This window comes from Vidua macroura, chromosome 3, assembly GCF_024509145.1.
Source record: "Vidua macroura isolate BioBank_ID:100142 chromosome 3, ASM2450914v1, whole genome shotgun sequence".
In the NCBI taxonomy this organism is placed as follows: Eukaryota; Metazoa; Chordata; class Aves; order Passeriformes; family Viduidae; genus Vidua; species Vidua macroura.
This window is the reverse complement of record NC_071573.1, coordinates 54,331,347-54,352,094: the sequence shown is the minus strand read 5'-3', so window position 1 is coordinate 54,352,094 and position 20,748 is coordinate 54,331,347. Positions and strand designations below refer to the sequence as shown.

Genomic DNA, 20,748 nt, shown 5'->3' with positions numbered 1-20,748 from the left:
AACTGGAGAGTGTGATATTGATAGCTCTTGCTGGCTCTAATAAGTGAGAATTCCTGAAAGATCATCTGTACCACTCAGTGCAGCAGTGCCTTGGCTGCTTCTGGTCAGGTATGATGGATCAGTTCTTGGGCACTGACATGGTACCCTCTGTTCCCTTCTTTTCATCCTCGTGAATGTGTCACTCTCAAGGAACTGCTGGCTTCTCTCAGAGCATGGCAAATAGGCTCCACTGGTCTGCACGAATAACTTTTCCCCTAAATTGTGTAAAAACAATTGCCCTAGTGTTTTAATTCCAACTTGTCTCCTCAGGCCAGTAGGTAACGCATGAGATTTGGTAGCGGGGCTCCTTTGCTTCCCTTAATGTTGATTGCTTTAATTTCCACAATACCTTCTTTCTTGGGCCTCCCTGGAAAGGCCTAAGCCAGGAAGGGATTGGGCCAGTTTGTGTATTCTGGTTAGTCAGCAAAAAAATGGCATTTAGGATGCAAAGCATAAAATTTTACCTTCCTGTTGTTTGTAAGGTTTAGAGGCTTGGCACATGCAGCATACCAATCAGTTGGTTTATGTAGGAGCTAATACTGACAGACTGGATGTCCTGCAAAGAAAATCTGTTCCAAATGGCCATAAAGTTGTGCTTATGGTAGTTTTTCCTTCTAATACCTCATTAACTATTTGATGTCCTTTACACTTAAAACAGCTAGAGGTACCTTGTGTGTATAATGCATATAAAGAGTGCCCTCTAGTGCTGTGACAGCCACAGTCTGAAACATTTCCCTTATGAATCTTGGGGGTTTAGAGGCTTATAGCTGAACTGGGAAGGAAAAAAAAAAAAAAGACTGGTTAGAGGATAGGATGCTAAATTTAGAACTGGAGTGATTTTTCATTGACGTTTGATTTCAATACCTTTACAAAACTGTGATGTCTGCATAAGATCGAATTTGGAGGTTGTTCTTACTCAGGGGCTTGTTGCTAAATTTGCCTTGGTACCAGAAGTACATTTTGTGTTATATTTAGAATATGCAAATATCTGCATGTGAAATGTGTTAGGGAAACAAACATATTTTGAATATTCATGACAGACAAATTGTGAATATAAAGCCAGGATCCTGCTTAGACATACCTTCAGAAAAGAGGGGTCAGAGTCTGACATTCGTGTTTACAAAATTCAGCTCAGTGGGGTGCCAAAGCCAGTGAAGGAATCATTCTATTTTAGCACAAAATGAATTTTGAGAAATAAATTGTGATGAGTAGGTCCAGTATTTAGTAATTCAGAGAGACTGAGTGCTACATTTCAGTGCATTTTAAAGGTGTTTTCATGAATGTGATTAAACATTAACAGTATTCTGTGCCTCAAAACTAGGGTCAGAACATGTTCTCCCATGACTATGTCTTCTGGTGTGGTGATTTTAACTATCGCATTGATCTAACATATGAAGAAGTCTTTTATTTTCTCAAACGTCAAGATTGGAAGACACTTTTGGAATTTGATCAACTACAGCAGCAAAAATCCAGTGGAAAAGTAAGGCAGCGTGTCTCATTTTCTTGAATAACTGCATGTTGGCTTGGTCTTTCTTGTTCCTTGAGAGAGTGAAGAGGTTACATTTTCAGACACTTGTTGTAGCACTTGAATGCAGTAATTGGTTTAAAAATCAGAGCATTGTTTGCGAGGAAGTTGATACGTCACAGTAGCACCTTCCTCATCTGTAACTTAAAGAGATGTTCTTTATTTAACTAGATTTTTAAAGATTTCCATGAAGGGACTATTAATTTTGGACCAACATATAAATACGACGTTGGCTCGGAGGCTTATGATACAAGTGATAAGTGCAGAACCCCAGCGTGGACTGACAGAGTGCTTTGGTGGAGAAAGAAACTACCCTTTGAAAAAACAGGTGCGTAGAATCCTTCTTTATCTGAAAGTTGTTTTAGAATTCACCTAGAACCCACTTCAGTGGATTTAATCTACTGAATGGTGCTTTATTCAAGCAGATGTTCTTTCAGCTTCACTGGATTAAGTGTCAGAAATAGACAAGGCCCTTTCTTCTTGTGTGTGTGTGAACAAAGGCTTTATGCTACAGGTGCTGGGAGCTCACTGAGGAACTGAAAACAGCCCAGCTGTAGTAGTACAGAAATAATTCTGTTGGTTTTCTACAGAATCATTAGTCCAAATAAAGTTTCTGTGTTACAATGGCTAGATTGTTAAAACTGCTCTTCTCAGTAGATGTAGAAACAGTTTACTGTAATTTCTTCTGTACTGGTAATTCTTAGAAATATTTCTGCTAGTTTATAGAATTGGGGGAGGTTTCATTAATTAGTGCTTATAAAGTACCTTGAATTCACACACAACAGAAAGGCCATTTTCACTTGTTATTCAAAAGTTGCAGTTAAGAAATAAGAAATATTTCATTGCATATCCAGAGATAGTTCTCATAATCATTCTTTCAATCTGCAGGAATATCTATCCCCCAGTGTTTCTAAAATTTGAAATTCATATTAGATGTGTAACTGCTAGATAATTAATTTGGTCTGTGCCTGCAGATGTGGTTTTTCACATGCCTGGAAATTTCTTCTTGGAATCTAAGTCATACCATGACTATGTTAAGTGTAAAAACTACAAAGCAAAACTAGGGCAATGAGAGAGTACATGTCATCATGATACAGTTATTCACTCTTATCTAAGGAATGAAAAACAAAGTAAAATGAGGAGCTTAAACCATTGATAGAGATGCAGTCCAGGAAAGAAAAGCTTTATGATGTATAATAAGGAAGTTATAACAGCCCTGTTGTGCTGTTTTCATTTTAGGAGAAAGAACACCCTTCAGCATTTCTAATGCATATTCCTTATTTTGCATGGCAAAGCTTGCCCCTGGGGAACTTTAGCAGTTGGAGTACATACAGCTCATAGGACCTAACTAGCTGGCTGGTCTGCAAGAGTCAAGGCAGGTCCCTTTCTTTAGAGTTTGTAGGCCTCCCACAGCTGGCTCACGTGGGTCCATAACTGGTACATTCCCAGCCCTGCAAAGCTTTCTTAGTTTGCTGCCAGAGTTTCTCTCCTTTACTGCTGGTGGCAAGGCTCTTCTGTCTCTCAGCTCTTACTGTGTTGCATCTTGTTGTTGTTACAGGCTAAATGACTGCTCACTTTACGAGAAGAAAGGGCAGTGTGAGTGATTAGGAAGAAATGCCATGTTCCATATTAACTCATTTTCAGCTTCACAGGAAAGAGGGACAGAGCTATCTATTCATTCAAACAGTGACCCAAAAACTTGCATGTTACTAACAACACTAGGGTACCTCACTCTAGCATAATGTCTGGAGCATTTTCAGTCACCTTAAGGGTTGCAATTGAATTATTTGGATGTTGGATTTACATGGGTTTGGTTTCTCCTATCTCTTGTGTATTATTTCTCCAATCCCTGTCTAATATTCAGAATTACAAAATAATTTCCAAGTACAGTGTCTGGTTTTATGCTCAGTGTTAAGGCAGGAGGTAAAATACTAATATGACTCTAACAACCCCTGTTGCACAGATAATTAATTGGGTGACATTCTGGTCAACAATTTTGCAGGTGTCTTACTCTTCTGATCAGCTGTCTTAGTTGTGCTCCAAGTCCTTTCTCTTTTTTTTCTATCTAGTCCCTAATTTGTAATTCTTTTAGGATATAAGCTCTTCTTTGAATGATATATATACAAGAACAAAAAAAGCCCCACCTCCCACTACTAGGGTCTGTGGAGAGCTTCCCAATAAAACAGTGTTTAACTGTTTGTAAAAGTAGATGTGAGTGAGTTTTAAATCATGTTTTGTGCTGCATAGCTGGAGAGATCAATCTTCTGGACAGTGATCTGAGTGCTGATACTAAAGTCAGGCACACTTGGACCCCTGGAGCCTTGATGTACTATGGGAGAGCAGAGCTGCAAGCATCTGACCACAGGTAACTAAACAATCAGAGAGAGTTTAAAATGTGCCAGGTTAAAGTGTGACATGCTGAATTACACCTTCAGAGTGAGGGACCAAGTCTGATTAAAATAAGAATTACACTCTTATTCCATGTTCAGTATCTGCTTGATGGGTCTTTTCCTCTCATGGTGACTTTTACACCAGAGTGGCAAGTATCTACAGTAATGTATTTATTTTTCCTGCATAGCGATTGCAGCAAGGGTTGGATAAGTTGCAGCAAGAGGTATAGAAAACAGAGCTTTCTGCTGCTTGGTTTTGGAAAAGCTCTGATACCTAAGGAAGCTGCTCTGATGGATTTCCACTCAGCTTGCTGCAGGAGAGGAGGAGTTTGGGACTGTGTGGCCTGAAGAGATGTAAACTAGGCCACACCAGGTCAAGTTTGGCCTCTTCACAATACTCATGTGCGGGGCTTCTGTGCCTCCTTTAAAGATGGAAATGGGAGAAGGTAGAAAAATCAAAGGCCAGTGTTTCTGGTTCGTCTATATCTTTGACTTCTCTTTAGGGATATGAATGACCTATCTTTGATAAACTTGTTCTCTGCTTCACTTCTGGGAAACAAATTCTGTGATAAATACACTTTGAAAGGTCCCTTTTATTCAGAATATTTGTCTCACCCCTTGTATGCTTTGTGGAAATGCTACAATATTGCTCCTCCTAGCAGCACTCAGTGACCCCCAGTAGCTGTCTATGTGCTTCTGGTGGTGCTCTTGCATGCCAGGACTGTTCTGTATTCCTCTATCAGTGAAAGAACATGCCTCTTTCAATCAATTTCTCTGTGTCAAGGCTCTGACATTGCTGTGTTCTGCAAAGCACAGCGGGGCTGCTGCTCTCATTATATAGGACCCTGAGGATGCGATCTGTGAAACATGACTGTTATACATGGTTTTCTATTTCAGCAAACTTGACTCCACAAGCTGCTTTTTAATTACAGTCAGCAGCTTTGTTTTCCCAAGGTTTGTGCTAGAAAAAGGGCATAGCTGTATCTTTGTGACATATGGAAATGCATTATGATTCACAATGCTTACGGAAATAGTTAATGCTTTCTATACATTTTTCCCCTCCGTTATCCCTTTCTAGCCCTGCTGTTGTTTTTTCATATGTTCTGGTAATGTGTATTCAAGAGTCAGGACTATTGCAAGTAGAAGGCAGCAATTTTGGCACAATTACAAGAGCAGCTGTCCCAGTCACTGGTCTGTGTGTATGTGCAGGTGAAAATCTGAGAATGTGGATTGCACCCACTGAGATGAGATGAGTTCTACTCTTTCAGACAGCTCTCTCAATTTTATTCAGGTCTAACACAGAGAGAAGTAATTTGTAAGAAATGGCTCAAGAAGCAAGTTTGCAGTGTTGGCTGCTTATAGTGTAATGGATTGGCACATATTTGCTACATGACAACATTATACATCTAGAATACCTTGTCCTTTGTTTTTGGAAGAAGAAATGTGGCCTTGTCTAACGTAAAATAATATATTTCCATCCTGATTTATAGATGTTTGGGGCCACAGCTGTTTGATAATGAGTGAAGTATCCTGATGTTTTGGTCTGTAGGTTTGCCATAAGTGCTTCATACAATTGTTATTTCAATTCACTTATGGTATGTCTTCAATTACGTTCAGCTAATGCAGAACTGGGAAATATAATTAATAGTGCTCAAGGCATGATGTTGACCACTGCAGAAAAAATGAAGCTTACCTGTCCTCCTTCTTTATATAGATTTTAATTTTATAAAAGCAGTTCTTATTTTTAAATAAGTATTTTCCTTTATTTTGTGTAGGCCAGTGTTAGCTATTGTAGAAGTGGAAGTTCAGGAAGTTAATGAAGCTGCCCGAGACAGTGTTTTCCGAGAAGTGTCATCTTTCCAGGGACCACTGGATGCCACAGTAGTGGTAAATCTGCTATCACCAACACCTGAAGAGAAAAATGAATTTCCTGAAGACTTGCGTACAGAGCTTATGCAGATGTTTGAGGATTATGGCACTGTTGTTCTGGTCAGGTGAGTTTGGGATCTGAGATGGCATGGCATCTATTAAAACCACAGACTAGAAAATCCCTATTGTCCTGACAGAGTTAACTTTGTATTGGAAAATTAAGTATGTAGAATTCCTTTACTGCACTTTGAATTCTTCAATAGAAACTGAAGTGTTTTGAATATCTTGCACCTCTCAATAACCTTATAAAGAAATAATCCAACAGCTCTCTTGTCTGACTGGAAGAGAACTTTATTCAGTACAATGCCATAAAGCAGTGACTTTGATGTAAATCATCATCTTTAGATTTCGGCCTCACTTCCAAGCATTGCTGCTTCTGGTGGATCCTCGGGCCCTGCTTCACCTCCTCTGGGGGGGTCTGCTCTGTTCCACCACTCTTTCACACTTGGCAGGAATCCCTGGATGGCTCTCCTTCCTGTTGGGGGTCATTTTGCTTGTTTGTTAACAGTACAGCTTCTCACAGAGCTATCACCCACTGGGTTTGAGAGGGAGAGTGTGATACCTTCTGGCAGAGCAGCTTAATTTCATTCTGATTGATTCTCTACAGGGCTCCAGCACAGCTGTGAGACTTCTGTTTTGAGAAATACAGGCAAAAGACCTAACAGTTGACCTCTGGGAAGCACTGCCAAAAACTTGCTCATGTTTATTTGATCCATTTGTTAGTGGAGAAAGCTGATGACCTGTTATTGTGTAGTTTTATGAAGTACCAATATAAGCTGAGGGTTTAAAAGCAGCTGTGCAGGTAAAGCAGCACCACCTTGCTTGTAAAGAAAAGGATCAAGAAAAGAACATGTCTTGGTGGATTGTTCTTGGTTTATTTTGTTTTTAACTGCTTTAGATCTTGGTGGAATATTACTCTGGGAGCATCACATGTCATCTGAGCTGAAGGATATGCAGAACCATGGAAGTTAGTCCAGAGGAGTGTAGATATTGGACTCAACAACAGCCTGTCAATAGCTACTGAGATGCTTGTCCTGCTCTGCCAGGGGTGATCCAGAGAAGGACAGGGTGCTGGGGTCATACATGGGAGGATTGCAGAGAAAGGGAGCCCAGCTACTCCTCCTCAAAAAATAGAATTGTGAAGGAAAATACAACTAAAACCAAATGCATAGCACTGCATATGTATCCTGTATATAGATCTATATGGTAGTTTTCTATCATGCTAGCCTTCAAAGGGTTTTATTCAATGGTGAATAAAATGGTTTCTCTCCTCTGCCTTTTTTCACTAGGATCTGTGGAGGTCAAATGCTGGTGACATTTGCAGACAGCAAGTCAGCTCTTCGTGTTATGGATATAGATGGTGCCAAAGTAAGACTTTCTCAAACCTATAATAATAATTTCATAAGAAATTTCTCAAAAGTGGTTGCTCAGAATGAGGTACTTGAATTTCTACCTAAATCAAGTAGCATTATTTCAAAGAGAGTTAGTGCTTGTGAAGTCCTTAACTTTCACATCTGCTGAGGCTATTAATGCAGTACTTTAGTTTCAGGATGGCATGAAGTGACTTTTCATGGATCCCAAGCAGCGCCTAGGATCTGGCCTCTGACACCTCTGCAGAACACGTGGACTTGTTCGATGGCTGCTTGAAGCAGTTCTTCTGACATTCTGTGTGACTTTTTACTGTTGCCAAAGCATCCTCATGATTGTGGTTTGGAGATTTTTTTGTTTCTCCAGTGTATCAAATAGGCTCCTTCTGCTAAGCTATAACAACATGATTCATTGGCTTCCATGGCAAATCCAGCATTAGCAATAGGCATATACCTTTGCATCCCCTGCTTTTCCTTCCCACACACATACTCTGCAAATCATCAATCCCCGTTGAAAAAACTTTGAGGCGCTGCCCTGTAAACTTAATCCTGAAGTAATGGATTTAACTCTCATTCTTCTTTCATATTTGCAGTTTTATCTTCTAATTTGACTCTTGCTATTGATGTAATTATAGCACAGACTGAAATACAGTTGTATGCACACAGTATGTGAAGGTGCTGGGAATCTGAGTTGGGAACTTTTAAACTGATTTCCCTGTCAAAGCTGCTGGCTTGTCTGCCTTTCACCCCAAATGTTATAGAGCAACACACATAAACAGCTGAAGTCCTAACATGTTGAAAATATACCTTCCATGTACATCACATACGAGATTTTCTGGTCAGAGTCTCCTTACAGGTAGCAGCAGATACAAAACTCCTGTGTGTTTTAAAGCTGTTGACTCAAAAATGGCACCCTCTCATGCCAATATTGCTATTCCAGTGTCGTTTTGACAATATTTGATGTTTCACCTATTTCTCCAGTATGTCCCAAATGCAGCAGCAGTGCTTTTGAGCTGTGAAGCTCATTTTCTTTCAAGAATATTTTTATGGTCTGAAAACTTGGTTGTGGGGGTAAGAAGAGTGTTTCCTTTCCATTTAGCTTCTGAAGTGAAGCTTTAGTTGCATCAATTTCTGAAACAGTTGTACAGCTTGGTCAGAGCATGGTGCTAATAACATCAGGGTCCTGGGTTCAGTGGGTCATTCCTTTAATAGTTGGACTTGCTGATCCTTCTGGGTCCCTTCCAACTCACAGTCTGTGATCTGTGTGATTCTGAACAGGTTGGCAACACTTGATTGTTCTGTTCAAGCATTCTCATTTTTTGAAGGTGCTTGGCAAAGGGAAACAATTCTTTCTGTGCTTAGGTTAGAGGCAGAATAGTGAAGATCCAGCCCAAGACTAAGGACTGGCTAAAGGGCCTTCAGGAGGAAATTGCTCGAAAACGAGACAGCGTTGTCCCCATGTCCCCCACAGCAAACTCCCACCTTCTGGAAGAAAATTTTGACTTCTCAAGTTTGGACTACGAGTCAGAAGGTAAGCTACATGTTTCTAAGCTAAGTAGTGAGAAATTGCTTTGCTGACTTTGGCTGCAGAGTCAGTGCAGTACGGTATGAGTGTCTGTAGCACCTTAATTTGTAATGAAGCCACGCTTCTTAAAAAGACAACTGTAATTAAAGCCATGATCTGACTCTGTGCCTGGGCATAGAACTGTTGCTTTCATCATCCTATCAATTCAGTGACATATGTTAGCAAATTCAATGTATGGTACAGCTGTTTGTAGAGACACACTGTAATGAAACACATGGTGTGGTTACACAAGAATCTTTCCCAGCTTATATATTAAATTAACTGATAGTATAGATTAATTAATTGGGAGTGTAGAGAGACAGAGAATTAATTTTTTCATTAATTCTTTGTTATCTAATATTTTAATCCAGGTGATATAGAGGATGAAGACGATTATTTAGAGGATGCTCTGTGTCAACACCTAGCAGCAGACACAGTAGAAGATATGTCGGAGCGCCCTGGACACTGTGCATCCATAGCTTTTTCAAACAAATCTGGACAAACCCCCCGCCTGTATAAAGGTAAAGTATCCACCTTCCTTAAGGTAAGACCTGAAGGATTGTTGTTTGTTCTCCTGTTGCATGTATTTCCCTGCTCATTTATATTTTCATTCTAGGTTCTCCTGCAATACCTATTCATGTTCAACTCCCCTGAGTTAGTGACTGTAGCTGAGGTTCTCAGGCATAACAGCAATACAAATTATGAAACTCATGATGATTATCCTCTCTAGGCCAGGGCAAGGCAGGAAAGCTGAAAAACCCTGGTTTTCCTTTTCTAGCCAGAGGAAATGAAATCTTTTTATCCATTTGATGTTGTTTGGCACGAGAACATACAACAAAAAATTTGCATGCTATTTTCTTATTGGTGAGGGCCAAAGCAAAATCAAACCAGAATAATCCTGTTGATTCAGTGATGGGCTCAACTCTGTCCTTTGAGCAGTAGCAGTGGCAGAAGAGTTAGCTGTTAGCTTGAAGGTTGCTGTGTTCAAATTACTTCAGAGGCCTGAAGTTTCTCCTTTGTTCCCATTTGATTTATTCCTGAAGGAGTCAAGGTTCATTGAATATATATACATATAATCATTCTTTAGATTCTTCATGAATGTGTAACCTTTTTCCTTGGTTACCTGTCTCGTTTGCACATTATTGTGAAGTGTCTTGGTAAAAAGAAGATAAAGCTGTGGAGAGAAAACTCAAAAAAACTGAGGCAAGAACTAGCCAAGCCAGTCTTACAATGGGATGTGATCAGGATGTGCTTGAGTGGCCAAGCACTGACAGGCTGGGATATGTATTAAACACCTGATTGTGACAGCAAGTGATTCAGTAGCTGTCATTCTGCACTCTCTCAGAAGTGCTTTGTCTTCTGACATAAAAGTGAAAACTTTTAATACCATCAAAGGTTGAGTCAGAAGTAGAGTTCAAAAAGATTAAATGAAATTCATACACTTACACAGACAGATTTTCCAAACAGAGTGATTTATGGCTTTCTTGCCCACCTTGAGTCATCGGCTGGGTTCAGTGTGGCCAGACCCAAAAGCCTATCCCTGAGTAAAGGAGTAATCAGTCATTATTAAATACTGTGAAGTCAATCACTTTGTATTATAGGGTGCCTTGCCCTCAAACCACCTCTGGCCTGTTGTGTGATGATTCATTAAGCCACAGAGAATTGCAGTGAATCCTGTCACTCACACTAACTCTTCTCCACAAAAAATATCACAAAGTAAATAGAGGTAATGGAGTATAGTTTGAAGGAGGTCAAGGTGGGGTCATGATCTCACATAACTCAAAATATTATATATTCAATTAATCTTAAAGTGTCTGCAATTTCAGATTCCTCCATAAGCTCCCAACTCTGCCTGAATAACTTCTAATTGAAGGTATGATGACTCTGTAGCTGGTGGTAGACACAGATGGAAAACAGTGACAGGCACAATAGTGTGGGTATTTCTGCGGTCAGGGAATGGCACAGCTCCACTAAACTGATGTCCCTGCCAGCAGCCTTTCAGGGATGGAATTGAGTGGTAATGGCTGGCTTTTGGTGTGTTCAGTTTTACTGCCAAAATTTCAAACCATGCCTCCAGGTGCCTGCATGACTCCTTGGGTCCTACTGATGAGCCCATATCTGCAGCTTAGAAGTACTGAAAATGCAGAGAGCACAGGGAGGGTGGGTTGGGCAGACCACAGGCTCTATCTCTGTGTCTGCCATCTGCTGCTGAGTGGGAGCAGGAAGCTGTGAGGCAGCTCATGATTCCCTGCAGAGCACAGCTTTCCGAAAAACAAGAATTTGTTTACAAATGCCTGAAGTGCAAGAGACTGCTGCTGCATAATTCCTCCTCCATCTCTCCAAAACACAGGGACAAAAACTAAATCCAGTAAATCTTGGAGCTCTAAAGAACAAGAGCAGCATAGCTGGGCAGCCATGGCAGGGTGAGAGGATTGAAATTAAAGTCTTCACTATAGCAGATGGGGGGAGAATAAAGCAATCCATACTTCTCCCCTCTCCAGCTGTCAGAAAGGCTTATATGGGATGAAAGACTGAGTAATTAGTTAGTGATGTAAGGTGCAGCCAAGAGCTAGCAGATTGAGGCAGCTGTACCTTTTAGGAGATGTTGCTGGAAAGCAGAGATGTCATGATTGAGCCATTCATACAGATTTTTCTCTGGTATAAAAACAGTTCTCCTGTGCACAAAAAGGTGTCTAATCCTCAAATGGAATTCGTGTGTTTGGGATGGAAAGCAAGGAATTCACCATGACTAGCCATGACAGTTTGAATGGGAGCAGGTTGCCACTAAGTCTGGCTGTGAAAATCCCAGAATCTAACAAGGTGCCCAGTAACCCTGGAAGCAGATGCAGGCATTCTTTGTGTTGGTGCAAACAGCTAATAAATGGTGGAAAAGGAGAGAGAGAGAAAGAAGCATTTGACAAAAAGGTAGATGTTTCCTGCAGTGGGAGCAGGCAGACACTGGGGGAGAGCAAAAAATGTGAACAGAGCTGTCGTGTTGCTGAGAGGCCTGGCTGAGGCTTGCCACTCATAGTCACCTCTCTCCTGATCTCAGATGTGGTGTGCCTCACCCAGTGTGTATCTAATACAGACACTTCCTAAAATGTCCCTAGATGACACAGACCTCGCTGATTTGAAGAGGGAGCTGGAGGCAAGTGGGGAACACAGCCGCCGCATTCCAAGCAGGTCTCTGTCCATTCCTACCAGGCCTCGGCCACTTCAGCCACCACAGAGGCCTCCCCCTCCTGGTGAGTTGAACTTTCTTTAATGTGGTGTTGGCCCCAGCTGAACAGCTTTTGCCTGCCAGGTCTGGGTGACAAAGGAAGTCATACCTTGTTCTGAAATGTCAGGTTGTCGAGGGACTTGTACTTGCTTCCCAGCCTGTTTCAGCCTGAGTATTATTGCCATTAGTAGTGGGAGAAGTTTGTCTCCAGGACAACAGATACTCCACAAAAAGAAATGTCTTCAGTAAGGATAGAATAGCCAATATGTTTCATACTACCTCACCACTCAGGTTAGTGAGTTGAGCAGCCAGTTTGTGGCAATAAAGATATTGGTATTTATGCCTGCTGACTTCTGAAGTCACTGAGTGTTTTCTTGCAGGTTTTGGATTCTGAATTAATTGTAATCAGAATTTCAAAAACCTTTGACAAAATACTTATTCTGGACAGTTTTTGTCCTTTTCTTCTTCGTAAGCAATTCTTGTGTTTATGAAAGAAATGCAAAGTGGATTGTGATTTTCAGTGAGGCACAAAGGGAAGTGATGCTTTTTACCTAAGCTCTGCCCCCCTGAGATGCCATCCAGAGCTGTGCTGCTCCTGGTTTTATGGATGAAAGCTGATTGCTAGATGTACATAATCATCTTTGCCTCCTGTATTAGACAAGCTATACATCATGTTTTTCTTTGCAGCCCAAAAGTCTCTCTTTTTATATTTTCCAGACTCAAATTAGAAGTTCTGTGATGCTCACCTGATAGAAGATGAGCTTTTAAGGATTATTCCCATTCATTTTTGAGTCTGTTGCACAGAAGTGCCAACACTGGTATCTGTATTTCTGTGCCTAGAATGCAATGTTATTGCTCAGCTGAGGTTATCTAATTAATTAAATGAAAGAAAGACTAACTACAAAACTGCTTGCTGAAACAGTTCAAGATTTTGAGAGGGTGATGGAATGCACATTGGTTTTGCTCCATTGCAGATAAAATTTTGTACCAGCTCTTGGATGTAAAAAGCCATTTTTTATTCTTCTTCCAGCTGGAACATCAGGCAAAAAGTCCCCCTCAGATGGTTCCCTCTCTCCAGGAAGCCATTCCACCTGCTCCATCCTGGCAACGGCAAAGCTGCTTCCCGGAGCCCCTCAGCAGCCAGTGAGTCCTGCTGCTCAGCATGGCCCCTTGGCACTGTCCTGTTCCCTCCCATCCACACTGAGAATCACGTACAGGATGCACCTGTCATACAAGGAAGGAAGTCCATCACATGGCTGAGCTGAAAATGCCAAGATAACTTCTTGTACTGTAATACTAAACTGTAGGCCCTGTTAGGCAGCACAAAAATGTTAATAAATTTACAGGAGTTAGGAAGGCCAAAGAGGGAGAGAGAGAATGAGTGGTGTGAGACCAGAGCACTGTTGCTGCTTTCTGACAGATGGTAACGTGTATTTTTAACACTATCATCTTATGGTTTAATTCTTTTCTCACCTCTGTTTTGGTGGGCCATGCTAGTGCCCAGAATGCAGGAAAAGTCTTGACCACTGCCAGCAAGGCTGTTAGGCCCCTGAGGATACCAAGACCAGAATGTGGAAATGCCTCCTGACTCCTGTCTTGCTGGATGAGGACCCTAATGCATTGAACAAGGGCTAGCTAAGGCACTAGCTGTGGCACTCAGGCACTGGCCTTCTGTCAGCTGGCAGCAAAGATGTACAATTTGCTGAAAGATTCCCATTTCTTTAGTATTTATAGATCACTGAATAGCCACTTGCAAGAACAGAATTTTACAGGTGTATGAGCTTAGCTGCAAACTTAAGAGGTGTACAAGAAAAATCAGTTCTCTCAAGATGGCTCACTCTCCTGTTTTTTTTAAAGCCCAAAGTCCGGACTGGAATAAGCAAACCTTACAATGTCAAGCAGATCAAAACCACCACAGCTGAGGAAGCAGAAGAAGCTATTAGATGTCTTATGGAGGCCAGAGGAGGTAAGCACAGCTTTCTAACTGACTTCTAAAAATCTCTAAGTAAAGAAAACTGTAGGTGTATTCATCTCACCATGGGCCAGATGCACATATTCCTATTCAGAATTTCACCTGAACACATCCTTGCAAAATTGTATGTGGTATTCTCTGTCAGTTCTGATAATATTAACCTTTTTTTCAAGATTATTAAAATTTTATATTTTGTTGTAGAACCTGCTACTAGTAGAACCTTGGGTTATTTATGCCCAGATTTAGTTGGAAAAATTAAAATATAAAGATGGGATTTTACTAAACTGATGGTGCCTGTGTTAGCTCAGAATTGCATAAAGGATATTTGCTGCTCTATTTACTGAATGCTCACTATTCCAAGCAGAACTACAGAGCAAATGCAGCTCTAGGAGAAAAAAACTGGATTCTGTTCACATTTGGACAGCAAGTACAGCTGTAACCTAGATAAAAGCTTGCACTACTTCAGCTTGAATAGCTAAGCTAAAAGGCTACTCTGTGTTTAGCCTCTCTGTGTAGTCCCTGGAGAAGAGAGCTTCCTGCAAGTGCAAGTTAAGGCACAAAACTAGCTTAGGTACTGTGAATGTACCCCCCAGGGTTGCATGCAGTCTTTCTGCTGATGGTCTATGAACGAAAATGGCTACCTGAGTTTGCAAAGCTCTCAGTTTAGGAGAAAACCATCCCTTTTCATTTATACATAGAATGAATACAGTCTGGAATAATCCCATTTATTCAGAAATATCATAAAGGCATCTTGATGTTTGTTCCTCAGTGCTGTTAATTTAATTTTGAAATTAGATTTACTCTCCATTGATTTTGAAATTCACATTCACTTGGTGTGGGTAAGAAAACTAGTCTGGTCAGCATCACTTCCAGTCCCTTGTACACTATCACCAGTTAGCTTTTACAGTTCTTTCTAAAACACTCTACAAGATGCACTTGGTATCATAAACTTGGTTTCCAGATAATGGCAAAAGGACACTCAGAGCTTGAGCTCAGTACTCTTGAACCCTCAGCCACTGTTTTTTCCACTTGACCAAATGGTGGCACAGCACTGCTGGTTTGGCATGAAATTATTTCAGACAGGGAAGTTTTCTCCCAACAGCCTCTTACAGATGTTACAGGATTGCAAAGCTTTGTGCTTAGTTCCAAAACCTACCTTCTTGGCCTGAGTTGGCCCTATAGGCATTTGGGAAACGTGGTTGTGAAAGAAATTATCTTGAATCCATGTTCTGATCAGGCCAAGATGCCATATTTGGTTTTGCTTTTCAGGAGTACAGGAAGATGCAGTAAAGCCTGTTCCAACCAGAAACCAAACTTCCTCCAAACCCGAGGCTCTTCCCAGCATCACGAAGTCAGCTTCATTTCAAGGGTCGCAGGCAGGAGCAGTGCCTGTGCCTCATCGTCCACCACCCAAAGTTCCAACTCCGAAGAAGCCAGTGCCCCTGCAAAGGAGTGGAGTCAAGGTGGAAAATGTAAGAGAGTTGCAGCAAAATGCATCCAGCCTCCATTACACAGTGTGAATAATGGAGGGGTGGGCTGGTTGTTTTTTGCAGGAAGTCCTGTCATGTCAGCAGGTGCTGGAATCATTTTGTGTATTACAGTCACCAAGGCATAAAAATGCAAGAAAGACTGGAAAGAGAGCCATATTCAGCTTTACTATTTGTCAGTCTATTCTCTTGTTTTTCTTCTGGTTTGTCTAAACCTTGTCAGGATTTGAGACTCATTTGTTCTTTATCACAGTCTCTAATTTTGACCATGAGTGGTCTGCTCTGTGAATATTTGAGGCAGCTTCTTCAGGTTCTGTGTCCTTTCTTGCTTTTCTTACACACCTTGTAATGGGATTCAGCTTTTCAGTTTGAATTCTGGAGTCGACTCAAGAGTTTATGTTCTCAAAAATACAAAGCTGTTCAGGTTTTAATATATGTCAGGTCTCTATGATGGGGACAATAGTTGACCTCTAGAGCTGCTATAAAATGATTACCTAATTTGTAAAGTAGTTTGAGTACAAGAGGAAAGACAAATATAGCCTTTTATATTCTTCCTCTGACAGAATCTCTGCTAAAGAAGCTCTCTTCTAAATTATTAGGGCTCCTGCCTTACCTTCCTTTGGTAAAGGCATTCACCCCTTCTCTATAATGGACCTTGTGCTATCTTTACTTAGCAGATTCACCAAAAAACCCAACCCAGGCAGCACAGTCTATGCCAGGGATGGTCAGTTTGCTTTGTTTAAGTTGTCACCATTCCCAAGTCACTCTTGAAAGGTGCTGAGAGGGATTGCTATTTTGGTGTTCATTATGTGAGAGCTTCTGCAGGAATAGATCTATTTCAGGTTGACTGCCCTGGAATTCCACTCCTTCCTCCATCTGAGGGAGGTCAGATGGGAGTTGTATACTTGAAAACCTCTACCCAATCCTCCTCTACCACAGTCAAATGCAGGCAACTTAACAGCACACAGGAAGAAGTGGCAAGGGTTATGTCCAGCATGAGATACTGACTAAATATTTTGCCTACATGAAAAAGCCTGTACATTATCTTTTAATACTATGCAAGAACAATAAAGAATTTAAATGCTTTCATTCAGTCACACAAAGTGTGAGAAATCTGAAGCAGTCCTTGCCCTCCTAGACTGAGCTGGGCTTGTTATTTATATACTTTTAAATGGTGGATGTATGCTAGACTAGACTTTGAGAGCTTATTTTTATCTTCAGTTGCCAGCATCAGTGAGACAGGGCAGAGCCTTTAATGCATTTATTGGGTTAGCTTAAGCTAATTCTCTTTCAGCCTTATCTATCCAAATAAGCTACACCTAGATGCATGGGCCTCCCTATGCAATCTTGCTTAAGTAATATTAGTCAGCAGAGAGATGTAACAAATAAATAACTCCTCAGAACTGTGTTAATTTGGCCCAGAGCAAAAATCCTAACCTAAAAAGGGAGATAGATGGTCAGAAAGAGCTGTGACTGAACAGGCTGTAGGGTCCTGGTCCTTCATTAGCTCTCTGAAGGTGAGTGCAAGGCACAATGCATGAGCCCAGCAGGTACAGTGGAGGTACAAGCCTCCTCTTTGTACTGCTTTTTTTTTCTTCCAGGACTGTCAGCTTTTCTTAGTAATGCTGTCAATTAGACTTGCACCAGTAGTGACTCAGAGTTTAAGGTCCCTTTTTGTTCTCACATTTCTTCTTCCATTTCATCCGCAGGCCATGTCTCCAGAAGACCAATTCGACCAACAGACAGCACAGTCTCCTTTTGGCTTGCTAGAGCCCCATCTAGAAGCTGGAGCTATTCTTAGACCAACCAAGATCACTCCAGTCCCTAAACCCAGAACACAAGCTGGGAAGCCTCAAGAGAGCAGGGGGAGCAATGAAAGGCAGCCCCTGTCAGCAAGCACTGCTGAGGCCATTGTACTGCCTCCCCAGAACGCCCCCTTTGCCCCAAAGGTGCCACCACGAAGAAAGAAGTCAGCTCCTGCAGCTTTTCATCTCCAAGTTCTCCAGAGCAGTGACAGCCCCCTTTTTAGTGGGTCACTGTTCAACTCCAACAACAACAACCCTGGGTCCTGCCCCCAGACTCATGTTCCTGCTCGCTCAGGTCCCACAGCCTCTGCCTGCCCAGAAAACAGCACAACTCAACCCTTGGCACCAAGTGCTGCAGAACTGATGGCAAAGCTCCAGGGCCCTTCTACACCAGCAGGCCAGCCTCCACAACAACTGCACACTGGTATCCAGTTGTTCTCCCTTCCAGACAACACCAGTCTTCTGGACCTGGGCATTCATTCTTCCTTCCCTCTTTCCATACAGGCACCGCCAGCTACTTCTCCAACACACACTTCAGAAAACTTAAATCACCCCAATCTGAAAGACTTCAGTCACTGGGTTACATTTAGTGATGATGAAGACAGCAGTGCAGTGGCAGAAGGGTTCAACAAACTGCTCGTCTTAGAACAAAACAAAAATACCTTAATGAAAAGAAATACTGATTTAGAGTTATAAAATTTCAATGTTCCAAAAGGAATCATAATTATGATGCAAAAAAAAAAAATCTTTTTTTTATTTAATGAAATAGATCATCTGTCCATGCTACATTTCATTTTCATGTTTAAAGATACGGCCCCTGGAGGGAAGTATATATAAAGTACATACAACCTAACATTACCTACAGTTCATTTGAAAACCTCCTTATTCTAAGTTATTTCTTTTTATTAACCCATCTTAAGATGTTTTATTTCATTTCAGGTACAAATCATATGTAAGAACATGTAATGATGTATGGAAAAAAAGACATTAAGAAAAATATTTTCCTTTCAAATGTATATTTTAATCAATTTCTGTTGTTTGAAATAAAGCATCCTTACTTCGAAGAGTTAGGCTGCCACAGTTATTCTAGAACAAACATCCCAAGGGGGAACGTACATCAGTATAACAATATATTGTTACACTGGTATTGCTCTGCTGCGAGTTTCCAAAACTCACCCTGATTTTTGTTCCCAAGCCCATGTCCAACAACATACTTTGAAAAGGGACTGTAGTTTTCCACATGCTGTTTCACTGCAAAGAAATGCTATATAGCATTGTCCATGCAGATCCTGAGGAAATACAGGGAAGGGTTGAGACCAGCTGATGCTACAGGTATTGGCTTGGGCATGTCTTATGCTAAAGGCAGTTTAGCAATTCAGTAGCCTTTAGCAATTCAGTAGTTGTGTCCCTGTTCAAATGCCACGTCAGTCTTCTATTTCCACAGTGCAGATGAGGAACAAGCTGGTCCTTTTTGCCTTGCCTGTGGGGTAGAACTGCACACGATAGATGCCATTTGTGCAAAGCAGGCAGTTAATAACCTGATTGCAATTTGTCATGGTAACTTGTTAAGAGAAGCATCAAGATCTTACATTATTAAAGGAAAGAGAACATTTTTAAGCAGGTGGTGAAGCTGAAAAAAACAACTAATTTAAAAAAAAAAATTAAGATGTATTTAAAAAGAAGGTATTTTTCCTTTTTCCACAGGAAAATTAATTGGCTTGTTCTGAGTTTCCCAAACACTGGGAATGCAGCCATTTTCTTCCTCACAATGCCTACCTGTTTCTCTGCCACTGCCAAATTTTGAACACAAGAGATCTTGTAAGAGAGGATGCTGCCTTTGAGCACCTGTCATCCTCCTCTGCTCTCTCATTTGCCAGACACTTCAAAAAAATCCCCAGAACCTTCAAACGCCAAGCCCATAAAGCCCAGTGCTAAGCTTCTTGTGTGAGTGTCAGTTTAACATGGTTGCAGGCTGGTGAATAATATAAGATACTAGTTTCCCTGCAAGATGTCACAAAGCCTTTGCCTCTTAGTCCTTCTCTTAAAAAAAATCCAGTGAATATTTATGGGCACATCTCAGTATAAAACATTAGCAGTAAAAGAGTACGGCATATGATCACATCCAACATTTTCTGCAAAGATAATTAACAGCTCTAGGACAGCTAATTTACATGTTAATGAAAGTGTTAGCAGGAAAGCCAATTAAACTGGATTTATACAAGTCAAATAAAATCTGCTTTATTACTCTCCTTGAATAAGAAATGGATGTGTCCTTTAGCATTCTATCTCGTGTCTGTGGCAAGCTGCCTGCAGAAGGATGAATCCCGGCAGTTCGCTGGTTTATGCTATCGGTGACAGGAGATATTGCTCAGTCGCAGCAAATCAAGGGAAGGGGACAGACAGTCCAGCTGAAAAGGTTACAGCACAGAATGAGGAATCTCCTGTCTCAATAAATTACCTTCCACACTGGTGCCCAATGTCCCAGCCAAGTGTTTTTTCAGAGGCAGGAGCTTGTGACCTGCATGTGATCTGGTTCTAGTTTCAATGGTCAGAGGAAGCAAAACAGAGCCAGACTTGCTCCATGTTTGGGAAATTACTACAGACAACTCAGACTGCAGGAAGCAGTGATTCTTTCCTTCTCATCTGGGATTAAGCCAGGCCCCACTATGTGAAAAGAGGCCAAGTAACCTGAACCCTTATTACCTGATGTCCATAACCAGGGAACCCACAGCACAGCTCTGTTCTCAGCTCTGCTGCCCATCCTCATTGGGACATAATCAATGGAAATCAGTGTCCTCAGGGACAGCTATCAGTCTTCAGGGACATATAATGAGTTGTAGGGAGTGGTTATCCTGTGACATTCTTCAGTCATGAACCTAGCAATGGCAAAAATTGTTGATGGCAGCTGTAAAGCCAGGTATGAATGATTTATCAGACAGAAGTGTCTGCTGCTTTAATATGAGAGACTTTGGCAAGACACCACTTGAGTTTGCCCAGGGCCTGCAGTATTGCAGCTTCAAGTTGCAGTAGGCACCCTGGTGGCTCTGCTGCATTCGTGTTTGGGGTGGGTAAGTGGTTCTCCTTGGTAAAGCAACTGCCTGATTAGCTTTTTTAGGGGGGTTACCACTGAAACAAAGAAAGAGAACCAAAACATTGGTTAGAATTTTCACTCTGAAAAAACAACATTTTTGCTTTTCCCTTTTCATCCAGAATTGGCATTTTCACCAGATGGAAAATTTCTCATTTCCAGCCAGCTACTCCGGCTGGCACCAGGAAGCACAAATCACAGCAGAAGCCAGTTCACAGCACTGTAATCACTGCAATTGGTGACTACACACCTACGTGGTGGCTGTTGCTGCTAGAAACACCAACACCAGACTGCTGGACAACAAGGGCAAGAGGACTGACCAACTCCTTTCAGGCCTCCCTTCCTGTCTCACCATTTCCTCT

General features: G+C 41.4%; 1 protein-coding gene across 3 annotated transcripts in view; it reads left to right on the top strand.

The window, feature by feature from the left end:
* The window catches only part of SYNJ2 (synaptojanin 2), a 64,325-nt gene extending 45,857 nt beyond the window's left edge, over window positions 1–18,468 (top strand). For 2 of the 3 annotated variants that reach the window (XM_053973406.1, XM_053973409.1), the window contains 12 exons: window positions 1,361–1,519; window positions 1,736–1,892; window positions 3,812–3,929; window positions 5,730–5,948; window positions 7,173–7,251; window positions 8,613–8,781; window positions 9,186–9,335; window positions 11,925–12,059; window positions 13,065–13,177; window positions 13,892–14,000; window positions 15,276–15,478; window positions 17,203–18,468. In XM_053973406.1, the coding sequence (XP_053829381.1) occupies window positions 1,361–1,519; window positions 1,736–1,892; window positions 3,812–3,929; window positions 5,730–5,948; window positions 7,173–7,251; window positions 8,613–8,781; window positions 9,186–9,335; window positions 11,925–12,059; window positions 13,065–13,177; window positions 13,892–14,000; window positions 15,276–15,478; window positions 17,203–17,994 (2,403 nt within the window). In that variant the 3' untranslated portion in view covers window positions 17,995–18,468. The remainder of the gene's footprint in view (window positions 1–1,360; window positions 1,520–1,735; window positions 1,893–3,811; window positions 3,930–5,729; window positions 5,949–7,172; window positions 7,252–8,612; window positions 8,782–9,185; window positions 9,336–11,924; window positions 12,060–13,064; window positions 13,178–13,891; window positions 14,001–15,275; window positions 15,479–17,202) is intronic. The other variant, XM_053973407.1, reaches the window with a different exon arrangement.
* Window positions 18,469–20,748: the final 2,280 nt, after the last annotated feature.